The sequence below is a fragment of the Pelodiscus sinensis genome, chromosome 2, assembly GCF_052426305.1.
Source record: "Pelodiscus sinensis isolate ZL-2025 chromosome 2, ASM5242630v1, whole genome shotgun sequence".
In the NCBI taxonomy this organism is placed as follows: Eukaryota; Metazoa; Chordata; order Testudines; family Trionychidae; genus Pelodiscus; species Pelodiscus sinensis.
In genome coordinates, this window is record NC_143053.1 from 146,451,395 (window position 1) to 146,477,137 (window position 25,743).

At 45.6% G+C, this 25,743-nt stretch overlaps 1 protein-coding gene across 2 annotated transcripts in view; it reads left to right on the forward strand.

Moving 5' to 3' along the window:
- The first annotated feature begins 1,082 nt into the window (after nt 1-1,082).
- Nucleotides 1,083-25,743, forward strand: part of CTNNAL1 (catenin alpha like 1) — a 90,561-nt gene continuing 65,900 nt past the window's right edge. Inside the window, exon 1 of one of the 2 annotated variants that reach the window (XM_075921531.2) lies at nt 1,083-1,330. In XM_075921531.2, coding sequence (XP_075777646.2) covers nt 1,199-1,330 — 132 coding nt within the window. In that variant the 5' untranslated portion in view covers nt 1,083-1,198. The remainder of the gene's footprint in view (nt 1,331-25,743) is intronic. The other variant, XM_075921532.2, reaches the window with a different exon arrangement.

Consider the following 25,743-nt stretch of genomic DNA (forward strand, 5'->3'; position numbering starts at 1 on the left):
GGTGATGAGCTTTCATGGGCCAGACCCACTTCCTCAGAAGCTCATCACCTATTAAACCATCTTGTTAGTCTTTAAAGTGCTACATAGTTTTTCCTTTTGTTTTAGCAAGATCAGACGAACAGGGCTACCTCTATTAAAACTCACATTGTTGATGATGGTGCCCACAGTGTGGACATGATCTTTCAACAGAGGAAGCAAGTGTGAAGCCCTACTAGCAATTTTTATTTTGTCAACTTTTGAGTGTTGACATGGTAGTGGAAAGGCAGGCTTATCACTTCTGTTATAAGGACAGAAATTGTGGGGTGTTTCTCTCTTCAAGATATTAAACCAGCTCCAACTGATCCTTGGTTTTCCTAAGCTCTGTGAATCAAGATAAAACATGTGAATCTCAGCCCCACTTGTACTCAGTAGGGAACTGACTCTGGGGCTGGCTCACACCTCACCAGTACCTCTGGGTTTTTGGTTCATTGACAGAACTCCTCTCCATTCCCCCAACCCCCCAAAAAAGTTAGCAGCAGCAGCTAGAAGGCATGTCAAGGATAAGAAACACTACCCCGTCCTGTCACAGCTTCTAGAGAGGCAGTAGTTCACTCTTGTGTGAATGATGAGGTAGAGTTTCCCCTGAACGGATGAGAGGGATAGAAACGCTTTGACCTGCAATAACCTCCCCCGAGTCCTAGGCAGGCCTGTCGCTGTGGTGATGGGCCTGGCAGGCTATAGGGGCGAAGAACTGGCGCTCCTGCCGCCAAGAGAAGTTCAAGGAGGAGAGGGACTGCCGGGGGGCCGCTAGATGAGACGCCTGGGCGGCCTGCGTGCAGCACGTGGAGGGGGTGGCTGGAGGGTCCGGTTCCCGCGTTATCCCAGCGCGGGGACGGGGAGCAGGGGGCGGCAGCTGCGGGCGAGTTGGTTTCTCCAGGGGCCAATGTAGGCGAACGAGCCGCGGCTCCGGCAGCCAGGGCCGGCGGCAGCGATGGGGGGTCCCGGCAGGCCGCGGGGGCAGGTGCTCGTGCTGCGGGGCGATGTGCCGAGTCCGCGCGGCTCCGCCCGGCCCCCACTCGGGCGAGCAGCCGGGCCGGGGGGAGGCGGGGCTGGAGGCGGGGCGCGGGCTCCGGGGCCGCAGCGGCGCGGGTCGGCGGGAGAGTGGCGCGCTGCGGGCCGGGGGTGGCGCCGCGGGGCCGGTCCGGCTGCGGCTCCCGCCATGGCCACGTCCCCGTGCAGCAGCGGCGGCGGCAGCGGCTCCTCCTCGCCCGGCGCGGGGCTGGGCGCGGAGGCGGCGCTGGAGATCCGCACGCGCTCGGTGGAGCAGACGCTGGTGCCGCTGGTGTCGCAGGTAGAAATCGCGGCGGGCGGGCGGGCGGCGCGGAGAAGTTTGCGCGAGCGGCTCGTGGCCGCGGGCGGGAAGGGCGCGCGGAGCCCCCGGCTCGTCCCCTCAGCCCGCCCGGGCAGGGGGACGCGGGCTGCGGCCGGGCCCGCAACTTCCCCCGCGGCGCGATCCTGCGCTCGGAGCTCCCGCCACACGCAGCCCCGGGGGGAGCAGGCGGGCGGGCTCCCGCGCGGGTCGCAGGCGGAGGTGGTGCCCTGCGCTGGGGCGGGTTACATAAGGGCTGCGCGGAGGCGCCGCGCCGCACGTAGAGGTTCAATCCTGTCAGGCCGGCGAGCGGGAAGTTGGGAAGCACGAAGTCGGGATGCGCGGGGAAGCGCCTCTCGCAACCGCGATGTGCGCCGCGGCGGGCAAAGCCCCTGGCCGGCCAGGCTGGGAAAAGCAGCCGCATCCCCCGCGTAGGCAGCGGAGCCGGGACGGCGGCTCGGGCAACATTCCTCTCGCATCGAGCTGGCATTGTTGTGTTCAGCCCCCCAGCCGGGGACCTGAGCGTGCTGAACAAACAGTTGTTCTGCTGCGCTGAGTTAGATTCACTTCCCAGTGGTAAGCGCCAGGCTCAGGAGCGAGTGCTTGCAGGCCGTGACCTTTAATGTTGCTTAAATCACTTGGATTTTCTTCACATCCAAGATAGCACTTAAGTTAACTGCGTTTTTTAAAAGTACAGGAACTCACACCGGGCTAGCTATGCGTGAGCCTCTTGATTGGTGGGTATCAACTGAATGTGAGGGGTTTCTTATACACTGTTCATAGTTCCACAGTAAGTGAAAATAACTTTTAAGAACATTGGAAAATTTAGAATAGGTATATAATGCACACCAAAATTATTTTGAAAAGTTTCATGGAATAACGGAGAACTGGCAATGCTGTAGTTGTTTAGTCTTTGTACTAAACTTCCTCCTGTATATCCACTGTAATTTTTTCCATCCATGAGCGGAATACATTTTATGTGCCCCAGTAAAAAGATATGCTGTGTGTTGTGAGCACTCTGCTAATTAACTGGGTGGCACCTGAATCTCTCCTGGGTGGCTGCCCAATTGCTCATCTTACAGGCAACACTGATTGTACTCACTTTTTAGCCAGAACAACATTTACTTAACTCTAGTTTGGAAGCAGTATTATTTTGTGTAAATATCCATTGCTTGAAATAGAAAATGTCAATAAGAGAAATACATTGATTGCATGTTACAACTTTCTAATCAGCCAGCCTACACAGTAGGGATGTCAGTGTGTAGTTGACTACACAATTAACTGATAAGCCTAGATTTATCGGTTAATCTTGTTAACTACATGTGCCTCCCGCATACAGAGGCAGCAATGGGGGGCAGGAAGCCAGAGCCAGTGCCTGTGAGGAGCTGGGTTTAAACAGGCTCCCCACAAGCACCGGATCTGCCTGCTCCTTCCAGCCCTGCGCTGCTGTCTCTGATAGAAAGGTGAAGCAGGCAGGCTGGAAGCCAACTTTAGGTACAGGAAGCCAGCTTTCAAGCAGGCTCCCCGCATGTGCTGGCTCTGTGGACCCGCCTGCCCTCCTTGCTGTCTCCTACAGAGTAAGGATGTTAAATACTGGTTAATTTACTACTCAACTAGTTGATAAGCACTTTCACATTCCTCCTTTGAAATGTACAAGAGCCCCATAATATGGAACGTGTGCAGCCTGGGGCCAGTGGGAAGTCCTGCTGATTCTGGGCTCCAGGAGGGTGCTTATCCTTTGGAATATGCATTTCAAAGTGGAAGCACCCATGTGGAGCCCAGAGTCAGCCGGACTTTCCACCCGCCCAAGGCTGCACGCAGCATGCCAGCTTTGAAACGTACAAGAGACCCCAACAGTGACTATGGTGCATTTCAAAGCAGAAGCGCCCTCATGGAGCCTGAGGTCAGCGGGAGATTCAGAGTCCCCCACTGACACCGGGCTCAATGCGCGACCAGCAGACCAGGGAGATGGGGAGCAAAGCCACGGAGCATGCGGGCAGCGGACAGCCCAGACGCGCCGCAGCTGTCCTGTTGCCGGCGTCCTCCGAGGCTTTGCTCCCCGTCTCCCTGGTCTGCTGGAGACCAGCAGACCAGGGAGACATGGAGCAAAGCCGCGGAGCACGGGGGCAGCAGGACAGCTATGGCTTGTCTGGGCTGTCCCGCTGCCCCCGTGCTCCGCGGCTTTGCTCCGGACGCCTGTGGTACAGCAGCTGGGGCGCTGCCGGTTGGTCCTGTAGCGCCGCTCTGGGCGCTACGGGACCAACCCGGCAGCACCCCAGCTGCTCTGCCCCAGGCGTCCTGATTCAGCCACTGCTGGTCAGTTTCAGCAGCGGCTGAATCAGGACGCCTGGGGCAGAGCAGCTGGGGTGCTGCTGGGTTGCTCCAGTAGCGCCGCTCCTCGGCGCTACTGGAGCAACCCAGCAGCACCCCAGCTGCTCTGCCCCAGGCGTCCCCAAGTCAGCCGCTGCTGAAACTGACCAGCGCTGACTACAGGAAGCCTGAGGCAGAGTTGCTCTGCCCCGGGCTTCCTGGAATCAGCCGCTGATCAGTTTCAGTAGCAGCTGACTTGGGGACGCCTGGGGTTCTTAAGTTGAATCTGTATGTAAGAACTGGTGTCCAGATTCAGCCTGTTGAAACTGATCAGCGGCTGATTCCAGGAAGCCTGGGGCAGAGCAACTCTGCCTCGGGCTTCCTGTAGTCAGCTGCTGGTCAGTTTCAGCAGCTGCTGAATCTGGATGCCAGTTCCGACTTACATACAGATTCAACTTAAGAACAAACCTACAGTCCCTATCTTGTACGTAACCCGGGGACTGCCTGTACTCCCTCTCCTCCCTTCCCCTTTGCTGCCTCTGTCTGATAGTCCTTAACATTCTTACTACAGAGGCAGTGAGGGGAGGCAGGCATAAGATGGTGCTGGCGGGAGCTGGCTTAAAAGCCAGTTTCCCCCAGCACCCACTCTGTGGTGCTGTGTGCTCCCCCTCAAATGCTGTCTCTATCTACAGCAGCCTGGGCTCCCCTCAGACAGAGGCTGGTCTTTGGCAGCACCCCCTGTCCTTGGGGAGCTCGGACCCCTTGGGGACAGGGACTGCTTCCGCCCTGTGTTGCTGCCTTTGTGTCAGAGGCAGCAGTGTGGGGCATTAAGCAGTCGGTCTGTCTGGGGGCCGATTTTCAATCTGGCTCCCCTTGCAAACTTGCTTCTGCCTGCAGCTCTGTGCTGCCTCCTCTGATAGAGAGGCAGCAGTGTTGGATGGCAGGGAGCTCCCTGGGAGTGGGGCCAGAGTGTAGTAGCTGTCAGCCCTTCCCCCAGGGGCTGTTGAGTAGTCATGTAACTGCTAAGATTTCATGCGATTATACGACTATTCAGTTGCATATCTAATATCCCTCCCTACTACGTAGGGGAGTTGCACAGGTTTACCTGCAGAGAAATATTAGTATCAGTGTTAACTGTGATCTGTTTCTACTCCTGTATGTTTTTACAGAAGTGTAGGTTATGTTGACTATTTGGGGGGAAGGGTGGCTAATAAAATCACCAATTGGACTACAGACTTTATTCTGTATTAAAAGTTACTTTTAAATCTGTTGTCATCTGTAATACATTTTAAATTAGAAGAATTTGGTTTAGTCTCAGAGCACTCAGTTCCATGAAAGTGTCACTACTTCAGGGCAAATAGAAATTTTTCATTGGCAAGTGTGAGTGGCATAAACATCTGCATAAAAAACATTACATTTGTGCTTTTACAGTATAGTTAAACTACATCTGGAAACGTTTTGTGGCCAAATTTTCAGAAGTGTTGAGTACACCCTCCTTGCTCACCTCCCCAAAAAATCATTTAGTGTGTGTTCTGAATGGTGGGCACTCGTGGAAATCTAGCTGTTAATTTGCCTGATGCAAACTCTCTTAACGCTAATGTAGGTTGTTGCCATGACTGACAATTCCATTTGGTTCAGTCTCAGATTGCTCACAGTGCCAGATTTGCTTATTAAACTTGCCTCCTAGAATTAAAAAAAAAAAATCAATGGTAAAAAGGGCATTCTTAATGAATGTAGACTGTGTCAAGTACAGTTCTCACCAATTCACCATGTGTAAGTTTTCTATGCTAACAATTAGGTATTTATACAAGGATTGCAACTATCCTAGCGTAGAAAATGTAATATTAACAGCAAATGTGTTCGCTGTTACTTCAAAATATGGTTTGTTTTGTACTTCATTTGTATGTTAAATGTGCAACATCAGCATCAACACTTTGAAGTTTGTTTTTCTTACTAGGGATGCTGGTGTGTACCCGTTTACACAATTAACCAATCAGCCTGGGCTCATTGGCTAATCCTAATGGTTACACACACACCCCTTGCTGCTTCTGTCAAGAGCAGGAGGAGAGGCGGGAGCCAGCTTTTAAGCTGGTTCTCTGCATTTGCTGGCTCCCGTGGAGCTGCCTGCTCCCCCTGCTGCCTCCTCCCCCTGCTGCCTCCCACAGGCAAGCAAGAGCCAGTCCATGCCAGATCCCTGCGAGTACTGGCTCCCGCGGAGCTACTCTGTGCCCCCACGCTGTTGCCTCTCTATTAGAGGCAGCTAAGTGGGGAAAGCAGGAGCTGTTGCTCACAGGGAACTGGCTTAAAAGCTGGCTGCCCTTGAGCACCAGCTCCCACCTGTCCCCTGCGCATAAACATGTGACCGCTGAAAAATTCAGTGGTTACATGTTTACAAAAATAAACTATTTTTAACATCCCTATTTTCTGCATACACATTTAATTTTAATTTTATTTCTACATACACAACATTTTATTTCTAGAGTGTTCAGTTTGTGGTACTCAGCTGGCATATTATCTTTTAGCAATTAATGTTTAGCCATTAATTTGTCATATTTCAGTGTCCATAAAGAAAAGAGAATCTTTTTATTAGCCTTATTTTTTGGTTAATTTTGCAACAGTGAATATGGTGAAGAACTTTAGATACATATAACATGGGAGTTTTGTCACTTTTTTGTCAGTCCGTTTTTAAAAGACATCTGTCAAATTATTGTGTGAAAAATCCTTACCAGTGCCAGAAGCATTGTGTAAGCACAAATTTTCAGTATTGCTTTATGTATTATTGCAGTAAAGAGAAACAAAAAGGAAACAGCAGACTATTTTCTGATCAGTTTAACTTCAGGTTTTCCTTCAGTGAAGCTTTATTTGAGCATACATTGTACTAGTTTAACTAAATTAGTTTTTAAACCAATGCAAAAGGCTATGTAGATGATATCTTGTTTTTTGTGTTAAACTTGTTCCTAATTATCTTCACTATAAAATCTAGCTTTTACTTAGTATTTTTAGAGTCCACATGACCTTTTGTACCTCTTTAGATTTATTCATACCTTTATTTCATTGGTGGAATTTTGCAAGAAAAAATCCTAAGCATTGAAATGTTGCCAACAGTTCATAGGAATTTTTATTTGTTTAGTCTAAACCAAGTGTCATTAGAATTAGAGAATTAATGGAAATATTTCTTAATGTCTTCATATTTTTACAAGGATTTTTTACACTATAATTTGACCTGACATGTCTTTTAAAAACTGACTGACAAAGAAGTGACAAATCTCCCATGTTATATGAATGGTAGGTTTTTAAAAAACTTTACAAGCCTAAACATGACATCTCGCTTGATAGTGTCCTTTTAAAGTGTAGCAACTGTTTTAGTTTTATTTGTTCATTAATCAAATAAAAATAAATAATAATTCTGATCAAATAAAGCTTCAGTTTTCACTGTAAATATTGCTTTAACTATATTCCTCAGACTTTCCATTCTGCTATTCAGACCTCTGTGCCCTGTGGAGTATTTTACAAAATATTCTGATCTACATCTTAGAACAGACATTGCGTGAGTAATGCTTTTAATCGGGGATTGAAAAATCTACTACCTCAGGGCATGTAGAAATGTTTCCTGGGCAAGTGTTAACTTCTGCAGAAACAGAGCTACTTCTTCAAGTATGTGTTTGCCTTTTCCATCATCACTTATTGCAGGCCTTGTAAAAATAAATCTTTCAAAACCATCTAAGCGAGGACAGAGGAAATTTGGTGGACTAAGAATGAGTTCCATATGAAGGCAGCCGCATGCAAGGTTGCAGAAAGACAGGAATGTAAAATTAGACCTTCAAGGCTACTTGGTCCAGTATTGTCTCCAACTGTGGCCATTTCCAGATGCTTAAGAGGAAGGTGCAGGAAGCCTTGCAAGGCAGTGTAGTCTGATGGCTAGAGTACCGAACTGGGACCCAGGAGATGTATGCCTTCTTTCTGGCTCTGCAACTGGCCTATTGTCTTAACTTCAGCTCTGTGCCCTAGCTTCCCCATCTATAAAATGGAACTTACCTCTATTTTAAAGCACTTTGAGATCTACTGATGAAAAGTGCCATATGAGAGCTAGTGGTATTAAGTGGATGTGGGAGAATATGCCGTTTACCTTAGATCTCATCCAGCTTTCTTACAGAAATCAGCTTAAGCCCTAAAGCATGAGGTTTAAGATGCTTTCCAAAGTTAGTTATCCATGTAAAGTAACAATAAAACAATCTTGCTAAATTTTTAGTCTCAAAGATGTCTTGTGGCAAAGTGCCCCACTCTCTAATTATGTGTTATGTGACGCAGTATTTCCTTTTATCAGTTTCAAATTTGCCACCTTTGAAATTTCATTTAATGCCCCTTTCCTCTTATGTTATGAAATGGAAAGAACAGAAGTTCCTAATCTAGCTTCTCTATATATTTATTATTTTAAATAATTTTATTATATCCTCACTTGCTTTTCTTAGATGTAAAAGCATCTACAAAAACTTAGGATTATTCCTGGCTCTAATTATTCTTGCTAACGCTTTTTGTACTCCCTCTAGTTCTGTGGTATCTCTTTAAATAGAGTGATGAGTACTTCACAGAATAGTCCAGATGAGACCCTCACCGCTGATTTTTGTAATAGCACAATATTTTTGTAATATTCTGCATCCTGTACCTTATGCACAGTGAAAGGACACAGAGAAGAGTCATCAGGGATTTCTTTGTTATTGAAGTAAGTGGGGCTGAGGAAGATACAGCGTGATACAAGGTAGAAGAGGTAGGATGGGTGAAACTGAGCAGTGCACTGATCACAAAAATGAGACATTCAAATGTGTTAGGATGGTGAGGAAGCCAATGGAGGCACTCAAGAGGTGAATGATGCTTTTGATAAATGCAAGAAGAAGATTTTAGCAGCTACATTTAAGAATGGAAGGGATAGCTATCAACAATGCTGAGGAAAAAGAGATTGTATGGCTGATCAAGATGGAAGATGCCCAGAACCTGGACAAGTTTTTAGTTACAGAGACAGGATATGAGAAACCAGATTTTCTAAATCCTGCAGAGTCAAGAACAGTAGCAAGCTTTGAAAAACACCTTCATCTTCAGAAGAAGCAACTTATTCACAATGTAAATCCACAGTCCAACACAACACAGTCTCTAGGGAGCCACTCTCATTTGAGATGTCAGACCTGATAGATGAGCCGTTTCTAAAACCACAATTTGTCATTAGTTCAAATTTAGGCTGCTTAGTAATTCCTCAAACCATGAAATTGCTCTTTCAAATGTTGCTACAGCAGGCTGTGTATATTCAGTTTCTATTTATGCAGTGTTACCCAAAATGTCTTAAATTTTACCTTCTGATGTATACCAAACAGCAGGTTGTTTGTTCTGTAACCTGTTGAATCACAAAGATGCTTATGAATTCTGACTTGTTTCATCCAAAATGTCTTCACTGATTATTTGAACAATGAAATGTGTGATTTGTTTGTACTGTCACATCCAGTTCCCTATCAGTGAGCCCCGAGCTGGGTGGCAGGGCAGCCAGGACTGAGCCCTGGGTTGGATGGTGGGACAGCCGGGACTCGAGCAGTGGAGCCAGGAAGGCAGCACCCCCAGGCACAGAACCAGGAGCTGAACACCCCTCACAAAATATGGAAGTTCAGTAGCACCCCATAGACCTCTGTTTCATGTGCCCATGCTGCCCAGATCCCTTCACAAACCTCCCCAGAGACTTGCTCTCTTGCATCCTGCCCCCTTGTGGCACTCACAGGCCTGCTGCTGGCAGGGATGCTCCAACAGAGCTGCCTAACGCTGTCTCTACCTTAGCCAGCCCCCGGCCAGATCAGAGGGCAAATTTTGATTTATTTTTAGCACACAGCTGGGCTGCAGGTATATGCTAATTGGATCCCATGCGGCCCATGGGTTGAGAACCATTGCTCTATATAATGAGCAACCTGAACTCCACCAACTAATTTTAGTATGAGCCTGATCCAAAGGCTGTCTATAATTGAAAGGCTCCCCCTTAGGCCAGGTTGACACCAGCACTTACGGCAGCAAAACTTACGCTGCTCTACAGTGTTTAAAAAAACTCAACCCATAAGCAACAGTTTTGCTGGCATAAGAATTAGCATGCTCTTCTCCCCTGTTGCTTGTTTAAGTGGTTTTACTTATTTATTACTAGCAGATGTACCTGGTATTACTCGGGTCTTTAACTGAAATATATATATATATATTTAGAAAATAGATTAAAAACAGATCTGCTTTATTTTAATGGGACATCCTCACCATGGCCTGGCTGCAGCTGCAACACATGGGTCAACCGCCTGCCAAGCAGCTCCGCCAGCCAGGCTGTGTGGCTGCCATGGAGCTGGAATCAGGGCTATAATGAGGCTGCCCCAGTAGGGCATGGTGGTAGTGGTGGTGGGGGCGTAGCCTGGCAGAATGACTGGTGGTTGGGAACCACTGATCTACAGTAGCTGGCTGGATGTATGTCGGGAAATAAACTTCTTCAAGGAAAGAGTGAAGTTGCTTAATCCACCTAGCCGGGAAGGGTTTATTTAAACTAGCATTACCTGTCCTGTTGTCATGGTAGACATACATGTGGCCTCCTTTATCCCCTTTGTTCCTGGGGGCGGGGAGGTTTGGGCCGGCTCAGCCGCACAGCTGCTTGCAGCTGCTTCCTGCTGCTCCAGGACCGGGGAGGCTGGAGCCACATGGCCTCCTCCCTCTGCACTGCTCCTGGGCCCAGGGAGGCTTGGGCCAGCTCAGGCTGAAGAGCCTCCTCCTTTCCTTCTGATCCTGGGGCTGGGGAGGCTTGGGCCATGTGGCCTCTTCCCTCCCCAGGAGTAGCAGAGGCAGAGGTAGCACCGCATGTCCTCTTCCCTCCCTGCTGCTCTGAGGATGCTGGTGTGCACATGCACTCTTTCCCCTCCCCGTAGTGTGGGGGAGGGCATGTGCATGGGGCCTCCTCCCTCCCTGCTGCTCCCCGTGCCAGGGAGGCTTGGGATGGCTCTGGCCATGGGGTCTCCTCCTTCCCCACTTTTCGCAGGGTGGAGGGAAGGGTTGGGACCGGGAGTCCTCTTACCTCCCCACTACTCTGGGGATGCTGGAGTGTGCATGCACATTCTCAGTGGAGGGGGCAGGACTGTAGGTCTGGCTGGGGGCCTGCCTCCCCCTAGAAACTTATCAGGTCTTCTCAAATGTTCTCTGACATTTGGCGTGATGGACGCCTCTCCTTTTATAGTAGTATAGATAACCAGTTTTTATCATGACTTCATCAGCCAACAGGAAACCCTGATTTAAATTATCAATTTTAATTTTGAACCATTATATTAAAACATTGAGGGGAAAATGAATTAGGAATTATTTCTGTAAATGTTAATGTTGAAATTAGAAGTTCTGAAGCACAATTCAGAAAGCTTAAGTGCAAGCTTTTTGTGTCTTGCCAGTAAGTTATATCAGTAGAGATATAGCACCATGGAATGGAAATCAGATATTCCTTTAGATCTAAAACACAGAACTGTTATAATGGTATAGTTATAATTTTGTGAGACTTTATTCCAGTGAAGTTTTTGGTGTTAATGGATTTGGGTTTGAGTGTTGGGCTTGACTTTACTAAATAGTGTATTGTGATTTTCATATTGATACTCCTAAGTAGGGATGTTAAATATCAGTTTATTGAATAGTCGATTAACATCATGGATTCTTATCGGTTAGTCGACTGTTCTCTTGACACTCCCCTCCTCCCCCAGTGGGGCTGGCAGCCAGTGTGCTCCAGCCCCACTCCCAGGGAGCCCCTTGCCACCCCGTGCTGCTTTCTCTCTGTCAGAGGCGGAGCACAGGGGGCCAGATGGGAGTTGGTCCGCAAGGGGAGCCAGTTTAAAAACCAGCTCCTCTTGCAGACTGGCTGCCATCTACCCCACGCTGCAGCCTTTGATACAGAGGCAGTTGACCCTGTCCGGGGGTGGTGTGTGGTCCAAGCTCCCAGATCAGGCACGAGCTGGAACTGAGCCAGGATGCCTACCTACCTGGCTCCCAATATACTTTAAATTCAGAGCTGCAGCAGGGGTAGGTCCTGGACGCAGCGCAAGTTGGAACTGAGCTGGGCTGCTGGCCAGCCTGCTAAAAAATTTACTGGCTGGGGGAAGCGGGTATGGTGGAAATGTGTGTTGTCTATAGCATTAACCTGTAAGCTTTTGCTTATCGGTTAATCGGTTACTCAACTTTACTATTATATCCCTACTCCTAAGATTTATTTTCTAATAGTTTTTGCTATGACAAACGCATTGCAGCAAGCAATATTATAAGTCACTGAAAGAAGGCAAATTTAATTTATATTGATTTTGCCGACGTCAGTTGCCCCCTGCCAACAGAATCTAGTTATAAATATTTCAGATTAAATTCATTCCTGTGATCTGAGTAATGGCTCAGTAGAGCTTGTTAAATTTTGTATTTCCTACAGGAACATCATGTAGCAGGATGAGCTTCTTTTGATTACATGCCCAGGGAAAATGGCTACTGTCTTTGTGTAGAGCATCTGAAAAAATATGTTTGACTGTAGTGCATGTTTTCTCACTATGTTTAGCAGCATTAACAGATGGTTTTAGGCATATTGGGCACTGATGTCTCCAAAGATGGAATGATGTACATACATGATTACAAACAGAATTAATGAGTTCATTGAAACAGAGTTGCTGTAGAAACAATGAGTCTAGTTTTTTCGTGGGTTTGTTTTGTTACGATTAATACACATACAGGTTATTTTCTCATTCAGTAAGTGCTTCATTTTGTCACCCTTGCTCATTATCTGGGCTGTGGATTTGTCTTGAAAGTCACAGAAGTTTTGTGGGTTTTTTTAAATATGGAGAGATAAAAGATGGGATAGGTACAGCAGAGGGGTTCTGGAAAGCAACCCTGTCCTGCACTCACCCGGATATGTTGTGCCTACAATTTCTGCCCAATGAGGCTAGACATTGCAATCTGGTACATGTGGTTGCAGTGCTGTCCAGGTTTGGCCTACCTGCCCCTATGAGGGATGGATGCCCAGGCCAAACCTGAGCAGTGCTGCAGTCCCATTTTCATGTTGCCGTACCCAGAGCTGGTAGCTGGACCCAGCCACCTACAATAGGTGCCGCTGTGGGGGAGGGGAGGGAGAGAGTTAATTAAAATCATGGACATAGATAAGTAAATGTTAGTCATAGATATTACCTGAGATTTAGTGAAACATTAATTAAAGAGTGCAATATTTGAAACTGATGTGTGTTGTTTCTAAATGAATGAGCTAGTCTCTCTACAGTTACAGGCAGTCCCCGAGTTACGCGGATCTGATTTATGTCGGATCTGCAGTTACGAACGGGGCTTTTCTCGCCCCGGAGGACGGGAGCGGCGGGACGCCCAGATGTGCCGCGGTCCCGCTGCCTGCGTCCTCCGGGGCGAGAAAAGCTGCTCTGCGTCTCCCGGGTCTGCTGGTAGCCCCCGCCAGCAGACCAGGGAGACGGGGAGCAAAGCTGCCAAGGACGCCAGCAGCGGGACAGCCGCGACACGTCTGGGCTGTCCCGCTGCCCGTGTGCTCCGCGGCTTTGCTCCGCGTCTCCCTGGTCTGCTGGGGGGGGCTCCCCCCAGCAGACCAGGGAGACAGGGAGCAAAACCGCGGAGGACCCGGGCGGCGGGACCGCGGCGCGTCTCGGTCCCACCGCCCGCGTCTCCCTGGTCTGCTGGGGGAGGGAGGAGGCGCAGCTAATGCGCCTCCCCCACCAGCAGACCAGGCTTTTCTCCGGACGCCTGTGGTAGAGCAGCTGGGGTGCTGCTGGGTTGGTCCAGTAGCGCTGAGGAGCGGCGCTACTGGAGCAACCTAGCAGCACCCCACCTGCTCTGCCCCAGGCGTCCCCAAGTCAGCCGCTGCTGAAACTGACCAGCGGCTGACTACAGGAAGCCCGAGGCAGAGTTGCTCTGCCCCGGGCTTCCTGGAATCAGCCGCTGATCAGTTTCAGCAGCAGCTGACTTGGGGACACCTGGGGTTCTTAAGTTGAATCTGTATGTAAGTCAGAACTGGCGTCCAGATTCAGCCTGTTGAAACTGATCAGTGGCTGATTCCAGGAAGCCTGGGGCAGAGCAACTCTGCCTTGGGCTTCCTGTAGTCAGCTGCTGGTCAATTTCAGCAGCGGCTGAATCTGGACACCAGTTCCGACTTACATACAGATTCAACTTAAGAACAAACCTTTAGTCCCTGTTTTGTACGTAACCCGGGGACTGCGTGTACTGGGAAATACGTGTCTCAGAAGCCCACATACTAAGTCCTCTGCGAGTGCCATTTAATGTGACAGAACAGTTGATTTTATATTGTAGACTAATTGCAGGATTTGTATATCTTCAGTCCTATATGCATTGCCTCGATTTTCCTATTTTAGTGAGATTTCTTGGAATTTTTAATGAAAATGTTCCTTGTATAACAACTTGATGGGAGGGAGGGGGATTCAAACCAGTCTAATAGTGCTCAAGATGTACTGCAGAACTAAAACGAGTCCTTATTCTCTGTAGAAAATATTTTGAACATTTTGCTGTGGTAGGAATAAAAAACCCAGAGAATTTACTGAATACAAATTTGACACAGTAATAAATATTGCTTATGATATATGATATGTGGTAGCTATAAATATTTTTTAAAAAAACCAGGTCATGTAATGATCACTTAATGCTGTGTGTGCTTAGTGGAGTCTCTTACAAAGAAACCATGATTTAAAATGTAAGTGCTAAGGCTCTCATGTGAATGAGATTATAGACCCCGTGACACTCAACATATTTTTGTGGATCTAAAGCAGGGGCAGTCAAGATATAGCCCACAGGTGGGATCTGGCCCCCAAAGCTGCTGGATCTGGCCCCTAAGGCACCCTGCTAGGACCCTTAGGTACAGACCAACCAGCCACTTTAGAGCAGCCCCACACTGCTTTTAAGCGGCTGGCTGCTTCCTATGGGTCTCTGTTCCTGAGGGAGGGAGAAGCTTCGTGCGCTGTCCCCAGCCCTCCCAGCTAAATCTCTCAGGATACATCTAGACAGCGGTGTCATTTCCGAAATAGCTACCCCACATCTTTTAAACGCGCCTATTTTTTCAAACTATTTTTTGAAATAATGGGCGTGCTATTTCGTCATCCCTATAAGCCTTGTTCCATGAGGGTTAAGAGATGATTCAAAATAGCATGTTATTTTGAAATCTGGCACAGTGTAGACATGCCAGATTTCTAAATAAGCTATTTTGAAATACAATCAAAGTAAGATACGCAATTTGCGTACTGCAAATTGTGTATCTTATTTCGAGTTTACAGTGCTGTGTAAATGCACACACATCTTCTATTGGCTGGAAACTGGCCATTGGGAACTGAGAGATTTTGCTGGGAGTTGAGGGCAGTGCACAATGCCTCTTCTTCCCCTTTGGTGCCCAGAGCAGAGAGCAGCCTGGCCATTTTGAGCAGCCAGGGACTGCAGCAGGCATGGAGCCCGCCTTGGGGCCCTGTAGGGCTGCTGGTTGAGAGCTGCCTAGTTAGGCACCTTCTGAGTAGAGCCTGCCTCTGGCACCCCAGCCCATAACCCCTCCCCCCCAACTCCCTGCCCTAGGCCACAATCCCTTCCTACTTCAGGTTATCACCTAAACCCTTTGCACCACCTCCTCCAGGTTACAACTCCCAGGGCCTGCACCCTCTCCTATACCACTCTCCTGGACAGAATCCTATCCTGCACCCATATCCCTTCCTGGCTCCTACTCTAGGGATATAAATTCCCTCTTAATCAGTTACCTGGTTAAATGCTATACTTACCTGGTTAACTGATTAAACAGGGGGTTGGGTGCAAGTGGGTGCTGTTAACCATAACTGGTAAGCATCACCCAATAAGGGTGATACTTATAAGTTAATCATTTGCATCCCTACCCTACACTTCAAGCCACCACCCCAGATCACAACCACTTCCTTCACTCAAATTCTCTCTCAGACCCTGCACATCCCCCATTGAAAAGTTTGGCCCTTGACCACTTACAAAAATCTTGGGATGGCTTCCCCATCAGTTATTGCCCACCCCTCTATAAAGCATCAAGGTACTATGAGACAACTTGATGAAAGTCAAGAAAAATCATTCTTCCATGACTGCTCATAAGCAATAAATCAGATGACTTCTAGTCTATGACAAAATCCACTGAAAAGAGGCAGATTCCCCATATTCTCAGACTTTTGGCTCTCTAGAGCCTCAGATGGGTGTCCGATGGGAATAGTGCAAGAGGGCTACTCGACAGAACTCAAGCACCACCTGAGGGTCTGTTGCACCAAGCTTAAATAGAGGATTGTGGAAGAATTCATTATTTATCTCATCTCAGTGAGATCTTTTTTTAGGTGAACATTCAAGCCTTTTTTTCTTTTGTCTGCAAAAAAAAAAAAAATCTGGTAGCAGTAAGGCAATACTTAGCTTTAGGATGTTTACAAATACACTAATGTCACATTCAAAACTGATACTAGATAGTTTCTTTTAATTCCTGGGATTTCTTTCCTGGAAAATTAGAAAGGGTATGTTCATAGTTTTACAGATAACTGAGGGTTTCCTTCATGGATTGTGCCCTTCCATTTGGTCGTTAGTATATTGCACACTAGTTCACAACTGTCACTTGTAGTCTTGAGAGAAACGACATGCAAGCTTTTTCTGAATAACAACTTCATCAAAGCATCCCCACTAAGGTGAATGAAGATACCTAGTTTATAGTGATTGCCTTTCTCCAAGAGTACTGCTTCTTCATAAACACCTGTGAGTAGTAGACACTAACTTATAAAAAGGATTCTTCTCCAAGATTGATATCAGTAAGTTTGTCTCCTCTCATATCTGTGCCATGTATCAGAAGAGTCATAACAAATCTACCGGAAACAATTTTTGAGTTGATTTTGGCTATGTAGAACCACAGAGGAGGCTCTTATTTGTTTTTGTTCAGGTACAAGAACTTTGACCAGTTGATCATTTCTGTGGTCATAGTAGGAGCTTGCCTATGTAGCTCCTCTTTGATCTCCTACTCAGGCCCACAAACTTACCATGCTTTTGTCACTCCTCTTCCCTTCTCTCCAAGCAGTTCAGATCTACAAATCTTAGTGGAAGAAAAATTTGAAGCTGTCGGTTCTGCAGGTTAGTGATCAGAAAAAATTACTCCTGCTGTTCATAGACAGGCTTTCACCACCATTTTTAAGAAGGTTGAATGCTTTATTGAAGGTGAGAAAATTGGGCTTCCACATGGACTCAGCTGTCCCTAGAAAGTGAGGATCAGTGATTATTAGAGCCATAGAAAAAAGATAATGCCTATCATTAAGAAACTAATACCTAACCCATTTTTTTATATACCGGGGGTCATAAATCCAGTCCTTCATAGGGATGTAAACGAATAGTTGACTAGTGACTCAACTAGTCGTTCCCTCCCTCCCCCAGCTGTTTCTATCAGAGAAGGCTAATAAGGTGGGGGAGCAGGATTTCTTGCTGGGGGAAACCAGCTTAAAAGTTGGTTCCCCCAGCACTGTCTCTGTGAGGAGAAGGGACAGGGGTGCAGTGGGGAACTGGTGATGCTTTCGCCTTTTAAATGGAGCAAGAGCAGAGCTCTTGCTACATTTCAAAGTCAGAAGTGCTGCTGGGAGCCTAGGATGAGCTGGGGACTCAAGCAGTCCCCCTCTGGTCCTACGCTCCCTTCTTTTGAAATGTACAAGAGCCCCAGGAAGGCACTTCGCTTTTGAGCTGTACAAGAGGCCTCCTGGGGCTCTTGTACAATTCAAAAGCAGGGAGTGCGGGGCCGGCGGAGGACTACTTGAGTCCCCTGCAGGCCATGCTTCCTGCAGCACTTCCACCTTTGAAATGTAGCAAGATCTGGCAGAGTTCTTGCTACATTTCAAAGGTGGAGGTGCCCTTATTGACTAATCGAATAGTTGATGCAAGTTACATCAACTATTCGACTAGCTGATTGATCTAAATTTAACATTCTTAGTCTCTCAGGTGGATTGCTACTGACACTATTTTTACCGTCTTAACTTTTGTATGCTGTAAAAATCCCTCACTATATTGAATACTTTACCTCAAGTTCTTGAAAATTTAAAATTTAATTTGCTCTTGATTTAGGGGATGGCATTTAATGCTTTCTTTTAAATGGGCTCTACCTTCAATTCCATCTGTTTCCCTAAAACTAAAGTGGGTGTGTTTCACTATCAGTATAATCATTTTCTCTTTCCTGAGGTTACATGAAAGGAAAAAAGATGCCTGGCTAAAATACTTTCCTTGATCATTTGTTCTTGTCCATCACTCAGATGTGTTTTCTGAAGTAACAGGAGATATTGAGAGCAGATTTAATCTGTTTCTGTAGAACTTTTCTTCTTCTAATGATGCTATTTTACATTTAATGTAATTCAACTTTGAGTAAGAACCAGAATTTCCAAAGTAAATAATGTCTACTGTTAAGTAATATTTCAAGTCAGCCTTCTCCAGTTCCTGTCATCTGTTGTCATAATTTTCAGAACCAATCTAGGAGTATGTGGTACCTACCATTATCACAAACAGCAGTTCTAGTTTTTATAATACAACAGAATGCACTGTATCTGATGCTAACGTGTTTTTAGTTACTTTATATTGGTGTAATTTATATATTTCCAACTTGTTTAGTGTTTTTTATTTACTCTGTATTTTGATTTGTGGTTCAGTTTTTGACTGATAAATGCTGTGTTATATATTATTTCCTTTAACACGCACAGGCCCCCATCTCTCCCAAAAAGTAAACTTACTTCGCCAAATATTCTTCCAATTTCAGTAAATTAGAATCATCCCAGTAACTATCCCACCTGCCCCAAACAACTGAGAATTGTATTTTCCTCTGCCATTATTTTTCTTGATCCTCAACAGCTGGAGTGATTGTTACTCCTCTGCATTGTAGAATCTCCTTCCTACCTTGGGTACTATTAAACATCTTATGGTTGGAATGAGGTAGGAGAGATTTAATTACACATTTTAGAGCAGGGTGGGCAATAAAATGGTGGCAGTTCACCAGAGTTAGCTCCTGACAGGCTGCCACTGCTGTATTTACCTGTGCCTCTGCAGGTACCAGTGATCGCAGCCCCTCTTGACTGTGGATCACCATTCCTGGCCAATCAGAGTGGCGTGGGCCAGGACACTTCTTCTCACAGCTCCAATTGTCTGGGAATGACGATCCGCAGCCCATAGGAGCTGCAATCACCCATACCTGTGTGCAGGTAAATATAGAAGTGGGGGCCTGCCAGGGGCTAACCTTGGCAGACCGGATCCAACCCACCGCGAGCCTGTATTGGTCCACTCCTGTTGTAGAGACATTACTTTATTCTTTTTCCTTCATACCAAAAACTTGTCTTTGTGACAAAACATCTATTAAGAGTAACAAACCATTTATTAGCAACGAGCAGTCCTGTGGCATCTTAGGGTGCGTCTATACTGTGGGTTAAAGTCAAGTTAAGATATGCAACTTCGGCTACGTTAATTGTGTAGCTGAAGTCAAAGTACCTTAACTCAACTTTTGGCACTGTCTACACAGCAGGAAGTGAAGTTGAAGTGAAGCAGGAAGTTGAAGGAAGAACTTCCCTTACTCCTTGTGAAATGAGAGTTATAAAAGTCGGAGTAAGAAGCCCATTACTTTGAAATTATTTTGAAATAATGGGCTTGCTATATAGATGCACACACTGTTATTTCGAAATAAACATGCAGTGTAGACAGAGCTTTAGAGACCAACAAATATATTAAACTCCACTTCATCAGATAAGTTGGAGTGGAAGCAGAAACCATGTATAAAAGCAAAAGTAATTATCTGTCAATTGTAGGACCAGTGATTATGAAGCTAATTAAGTCAGACTGACTGTGTCCCATATATAGCATTTGATGTAAAAATGTGAATATTAAAGTCGGAAGAAATTAACCACTTAATATCTTTATTCAAATTTAAGTTGATAGTGTCAAACTTGTAAATTAACTCCAAGTTTAGCTGTCTCCTTCTGTAATTGGGTGATAACATTCCTTTGTAGAAGAATGGCTAATTTTAAATCCATTATTGAATGCCCAGGGAGGTTAAAATGTTCCCTGACAGGTTTATGTGTGTTACCATTCCTGATGTCTGATTTGTCACAGAGATTGTCCAGTTTGGCCAGTCACCACATGGCAGAAGTGCCTTGCTGGCATATGTCACATTAGAGGATATACAGTTGAATGCGCCCCTGATATTGTGGCTTATGTGGTAAGGTCCTGTGATAGTGTTGCTTGTATAGATTAGGGATGTGATGGTGTACACATGTAAATGGTTAACCTATGAGCCCAGGCTCATAGGTTATCACACGGGCCCTTCTCCCACTGCTGCCTCTGTATCAGAGGCAGTAGTATGCGGGGAGGGGACAGGTGGGAGCTGGTGTATGGGGAGCCGACTTAAAAGCTGACTCCCTGTGCATATCGGCTCTAGTGGAGCCGCCTGCCTACCTGTGCTGCTGCCTCTGTATCAGAGGCTACAGCGGGACAGGGTGGGGAGGAAGGTGAGGCAGCTCTGCAGGAGCTGGTACACATAGGGTGTGTCTAGACTACAGGGATTTTTTTGAAAAAAAGTGGCCTTTTTAAAAAAAATCGTTACCTGCATCTAGAGTGCTGCTGTGTTCTTTTGAAAGTAAATTGAAAGAATGCAGCAATTTTTTCGACCATGGTGAACCTTGTTTTAAGAGGAATAACACCTTTTTTCGAACATGCTCTTTCGAAAAAAGGCACTTTATAAAGCAAACTGTGCTTTTTGGAAAGAGAGCATGGGTGCTCTCTTTCGAAAAAGCAGCTTGCTTTTTCGAAAGTACTGACTGTAGTCTAGACACGCTTTTTTGAAAGAGGCTTTTTCAAAAGAGGCTTTTTCGAAAGATAATTTCAAAAGAGGCTTGCAGTCTAGACATAGCCCTTGGGAGCTGTTATATGGACAAAGTTGAGCACGGCATTTATTGCAGGGGTAGGTTCCTGGGTGAGTGTGTGGCTGCTGGTAAGTATTTGCTTCAAGTTGGGGGGCTGTCAGAAGGGGAGGATTGGCCTGTCTCCCAAAGTCTGTGAGAATGAGGGATTGTTTTTCAGGGTAGGCTGTAGATTATCAATGACGTGTGGGATGGGTTTAAGCTGGGGGCTGTAGGTGATGATCCGGGGTTTTCTGTTTTCTTATTGAGCCTGTCTTGATGTAGGTGATTTATTGTAATCCTGTATTCCAAAGTTTTGTTTTTAGAATGCTTCATGTCCACAAATGATTGTAGATGAACATTTTCCTCTGATCTGGGGCTAATTTACCAGATGTTGATAGCACATTTCCACTGCAAGGGAACCAGTCTTTCAAGACTCTTATTCTCTTCAGCATGCAACAGTAATAACAAAGTTGAATTTGTATCCCCTTCTTTTATGAATAATATTACTGCCAAACCCATAAAAAGTATTTTTCAAATAGTTTCAAAAAACACAACTGTGACTACTTTAGTGTTTTTTGTATTTTTCAGTCTGACTGTAGTTGTGGTAGCATTTAAGCTATTGGTCCAATTTAATAATGTTAATATATAATTGTTTGGAGTGAAATGCGGGATTCTTTTCATTCTGAGACTGATAATTAATTCCATATCTACTTACTATGTGAGGGTTATACTGAATGTGATTATGTTCGTATTCATATGTAAAAAGCCTTGAGATAAAAGTTAAAGCCTAGCGTATAAATCCAATGTATTCTGTATCTGTTGGAAATTAGTAATGTCATCTCCCACATCTTTATATACAACTACTTGCTTCCCAAAATAGACATATGTTGGAGAACAGTGCCAAAACGTATTTAGTTATCTAAGTAAATATATTCTGGCCTGTGCTTATGAGTCACCTGCATACCCTGAAGTCCTGTTTCCGAGCCTTGTCCCTTTCCTCACAATGAGACTTTCTTATGCCACCCTACGGTGGTGTTTACATTATTTAATTTGTGACAAATAAAGAGTGCACATGTCATTTCAAACTGAAGGCAAAAAGTGTGCTCTTTTACCAGCATAATCTTTAGAAATATAATACCTAGACTGTAAATATGTTATAAGACCTTAACTGCAATTTAAGAGAAAAAAAGTGTTCAGCATAGTTTTGAGTTCAGTTTGTATCAGATTTGTGTTAAGTCAATGAATATAATCAAATCTTATGCTTCAGGGCTTCAACTGGTGTCTTGTAGGCTGAAGGATCAGTAAAGATTCCCGCCCCCCCCATAATGCACAGTTGGCCATATACATTCTGAAGTATCTTTTGCCCTTCCTCTGGAGCATCACTGTTGGAGATGGAACACTGGACAGGGTGGAACACTACTGTGGGATAGTGTAGAGTATCCTCTTTAGATATCTAGATGTCATGGTTTGAGTACATACTGAGTGCCAAATTTGAGGCTGTGAAGGAATTTTCCCCTATTTTAGATTGGCGGGGACCTTGTTTGTTTAGACTTCTTTTGCAGCCTAAGGTGTGGCTGCTAGAGTCATCTGGCAATATCCCAGGTGGATGATGTGGCATTCATCTCTGAAGCCCCTCTTACCATCTGTGTGTGATACTGCAATCCTTTTCTTTCTCCAGTGCCCCCTGTAGGCTGTAAGATGACCTTAGTAGGTCTTCAGTGATTTAGACCTCTGGCCAAGTCTTAGTCTGAATTAACTCCTTCTGGGGTAGGAAAAAGTCTAGCAAATAAAATTGTGTCTTTGCCTTTGATAGGGCCTTCTCACCTGGCTTTGGACCCTATACATTCAGCCCTTTTTTCATGCTTCCAAACAAGCAGTGCCTCCTCTTGAGGTTTATGCCATTTTACCGAGTACCAGTAGGGGAACCTAATCCCACCCAGAGACTCCATATGTAGCAGCCACAAACTGTTTACTTCTGTCTTCTTCTGCTATTTTCCTGGCCCTCTTCTTACCAGGCGCTTTTATATTTAGTCCCATTCCATAGCTAATGTCCTTTAGTCTTCTCCCCATTGAATCCCAGTGTAAGTTTAGCCAGCCTTAAACTCTGGTTACTTGACCGACTTCTTTGGACAGCTGCTAAAGCCTTTTAGCTCCTTTTACCTGAGCTTGCTGGACTCTGAGCTGTTACTATCTCTTCTAACTCTTGCAGCACCAGATCTCTTTAGCTTCTAAGATGGCAGCTCTCTCTAGGCAGGCTTTGAGAGCTCACTTTTGCTTTTCTCCCACTTTACTGTTTTCTGGGGCTGGTTGTACTGGAGCACTAGGGCCTTCAGCAGGGGTCTTGAAGACGTGGTTCACCTTATCAATTTTTTGCTGTTACAGGCACCTTGATCATTTGGTGGCACCTTGGTCTCCCCGTCACTTGCATGTGATACAAAATAATTTAGTGTCCAGAGGGCTGAAATGCTTTAATGTTCTAATTAAATTCATTATGCTCAATATAGGTGAAATGTAATGGCTTTTGATGTACAAGGGGGCAGACTAGGTGATCTCATCCTCCTCCTGGCCTTACTTGATGAAATGTATAAAAGATCTTATTCATATATATTTGTTTCATTGTTTGCCAATTAAATAGAGTGATAATATATAGATAATTAAAATGGAAACTTTCCAAAATATGCAGTAATTTACATCTGCCCAGTTTATCTTTTGAGACTGAACATCCTCTCCCTTCTCTGTTAACCATTGTCATGCAAATCAAGTTGATTGTTGTTTAAGAAATATGAATCTTACCTTCCTTCAGCAAAAATTAGTTGACCTCTAGTACGTCTAACGTACATTTTTAGTCTCAGTGGTCTAATGTTTTGAATTAACCAATTTGTTTTCTGCTTTAAAAGTTGGTTTTATTAGTTGGTTTTAAAGTTGTTAAGCTTTTCTTAGTGATTGTCATAAAAAATCCATTTGCTTTTATTGATATATGGCACACGACTGTTGGGGTATAGATTAAGGATATTATATAGCAATTAATTGAATAGTTGTAACCATAGTTGTAACTGAATCAGAGGCAGCAGCATGGAGTGGCAGGCAGGAGCTGGTCCACAAGGGGAGCCACCAGCTCCGCGGATCCAGTGCTCATGGAGAGCTGGCTTAAAAGCTAGCTTCTCACGGGCACCATCTCCCTTCTTCCCCCCCTCTCTCCCCTGCTGTCTCTGATACAGAGTCAGCAAGGGGTGACTCTGGGGTGTGCATGTGGTAGGGATGTTAAATTTAATCAACTAATTGTCTAGTAGGTGGATTTTCCATTGACTAGTCAATTGGGGTGGGGGGAGCATGGCAGCAGGGTTAGCTCCTGGCATGTAGTCAATAAGATTAACCGATAAGCCTAGGCTTGTCCGTTAATCGTGTAGTTGACTATATGTTGACATCCCTAGTATAGATATTGTGTCCTTTGGGAGGATTTCAGCCTTCTGTACCTGTTAAGGGTATGTTTACCCAGCAGTGTTATTTCAGAATAACTAATGTTATTCTGAAATAACATAGTCCATGTCTAACACTACAAGCAGTTACTTTGATATAATGTCAAAATAATGTCGAGCTGGAGGACTTCTTACTCTGACTTCTGTAACCCTAATTGTACGAGGAGTAAGGGAAGTCAGAGGAAGAGTGTTCTTCCTTTGACTTCCAGCTGCTGTTATAGACAGCACCAAAAGCTGAAATAAGCTATTTTGACTTAAGCTACACAATTGGTGTACCTCAAGTTGCATAGCTTATTTCGGCTTTAGCCCTGTTGTATAGTTGTTCCCTAAGAGATTGAGGTCCATGGGGAACTTGATTCTGAAGCTAGCCAAAATATCCAAGCCTGATAATGGAATCTCAGTTCTGGCTTTTTTTGACAAAAGATCTCCTGAAACAGGCCCATACCACCTGTGATAATACATCTAATTTCAGGTATAGGTTATGCCTGCTTGCAGGGCAAACGTCTGATATAAAGGCCTTTGATTAAGGTAATTTTCATAAGAGAATTTTCATAAGTTACTTTCTTCTTTGTTATGTTGGACTCAGTCTACAGTAAAAGCATTGTTGTCCAGCATGCTGGGGAATGGTGGATGCTGGTTAGTCAGATATTCTGGTTAACTAACTAAGAGTTCAAAGTGAGGGGGCTCTGGACTTAACCAAAAGGTTGGGGTATAGGAGGTGGTATTTGCTCTGGGCTGTGTGTTGGTGGTGGCGAGGGGAGCTAGAGATGAAGTGTTAAGTGTGCCGGAAGGTCTAGGCTGGGGCAGGTGGTTGGGTGAGAGTTCTGGTTGGGGGTGCGTGCTCTGGCCTGGGATGAAGGGTTTGGGCTGCATGAGGGGACTCCAGGCTTGGACTGAGAGGTTCAAAATGAATGATGGGGTGCAGTGTTCAAGCTCAAGGTGGGAGTTTGGGTGCAAGAGTGGGCTCATGGCTGGGAGTTGAGGCATGAGAGGAGTTTTGGGTTGCTGAATCTAGGCAGCATTCACCTTGGGTGGCTACACATAGGTGGCAACATGTCCCTGCTGCTTCTAGGTGGAGACGTGGGTAGGAGGATCTACATGCTGCCTCCTCCTGTAGGTACTGTCCCAACAGCTCCCATTGGCCACAGTTCCTGGCCAATGGGAAATGCAGAGCCAGCACTTGGTGGAGTGGAGGGCAGTTCCTATGCCTAGGAGCAACAGGGACATTTTGCTATTTTTGTGGAACCAAATAGGGAGCCTGCTGGCTCCTGCCAACCAGACTATAAACCGGACTTTCAATGACCATCAGAAATGCTGGTGTATACAGCTCTTGGGTTGGCACAGGATGGGATAGCAAAGCTTTTACTGTGCTGTGTTGCAGCATTGCAGGGTTTGGAAACGTTTCAGTTCTTGGTGTGATGTTCACTCTACAGTGTATATTCTTTACTGACATTCTGGATTTTTTCAGGGTAGTTTGCCTCAGGGATAAATGTCTGCTCACTGATTGTCCAGTTGCCAGTAACTGTGATCTCACAGGCCCACTTAAATAACATGGTGCTGGGAACATGTTCTAGCCATATCTTGTTTCTGTGGAGAATCTGAAGTTGGTTTTCAGTTCACCTGCCCTACAATGAGAATTGAACTCGGTCTTGAATGTTGTCCATTTAAGCTATTATGAAGAACTCTC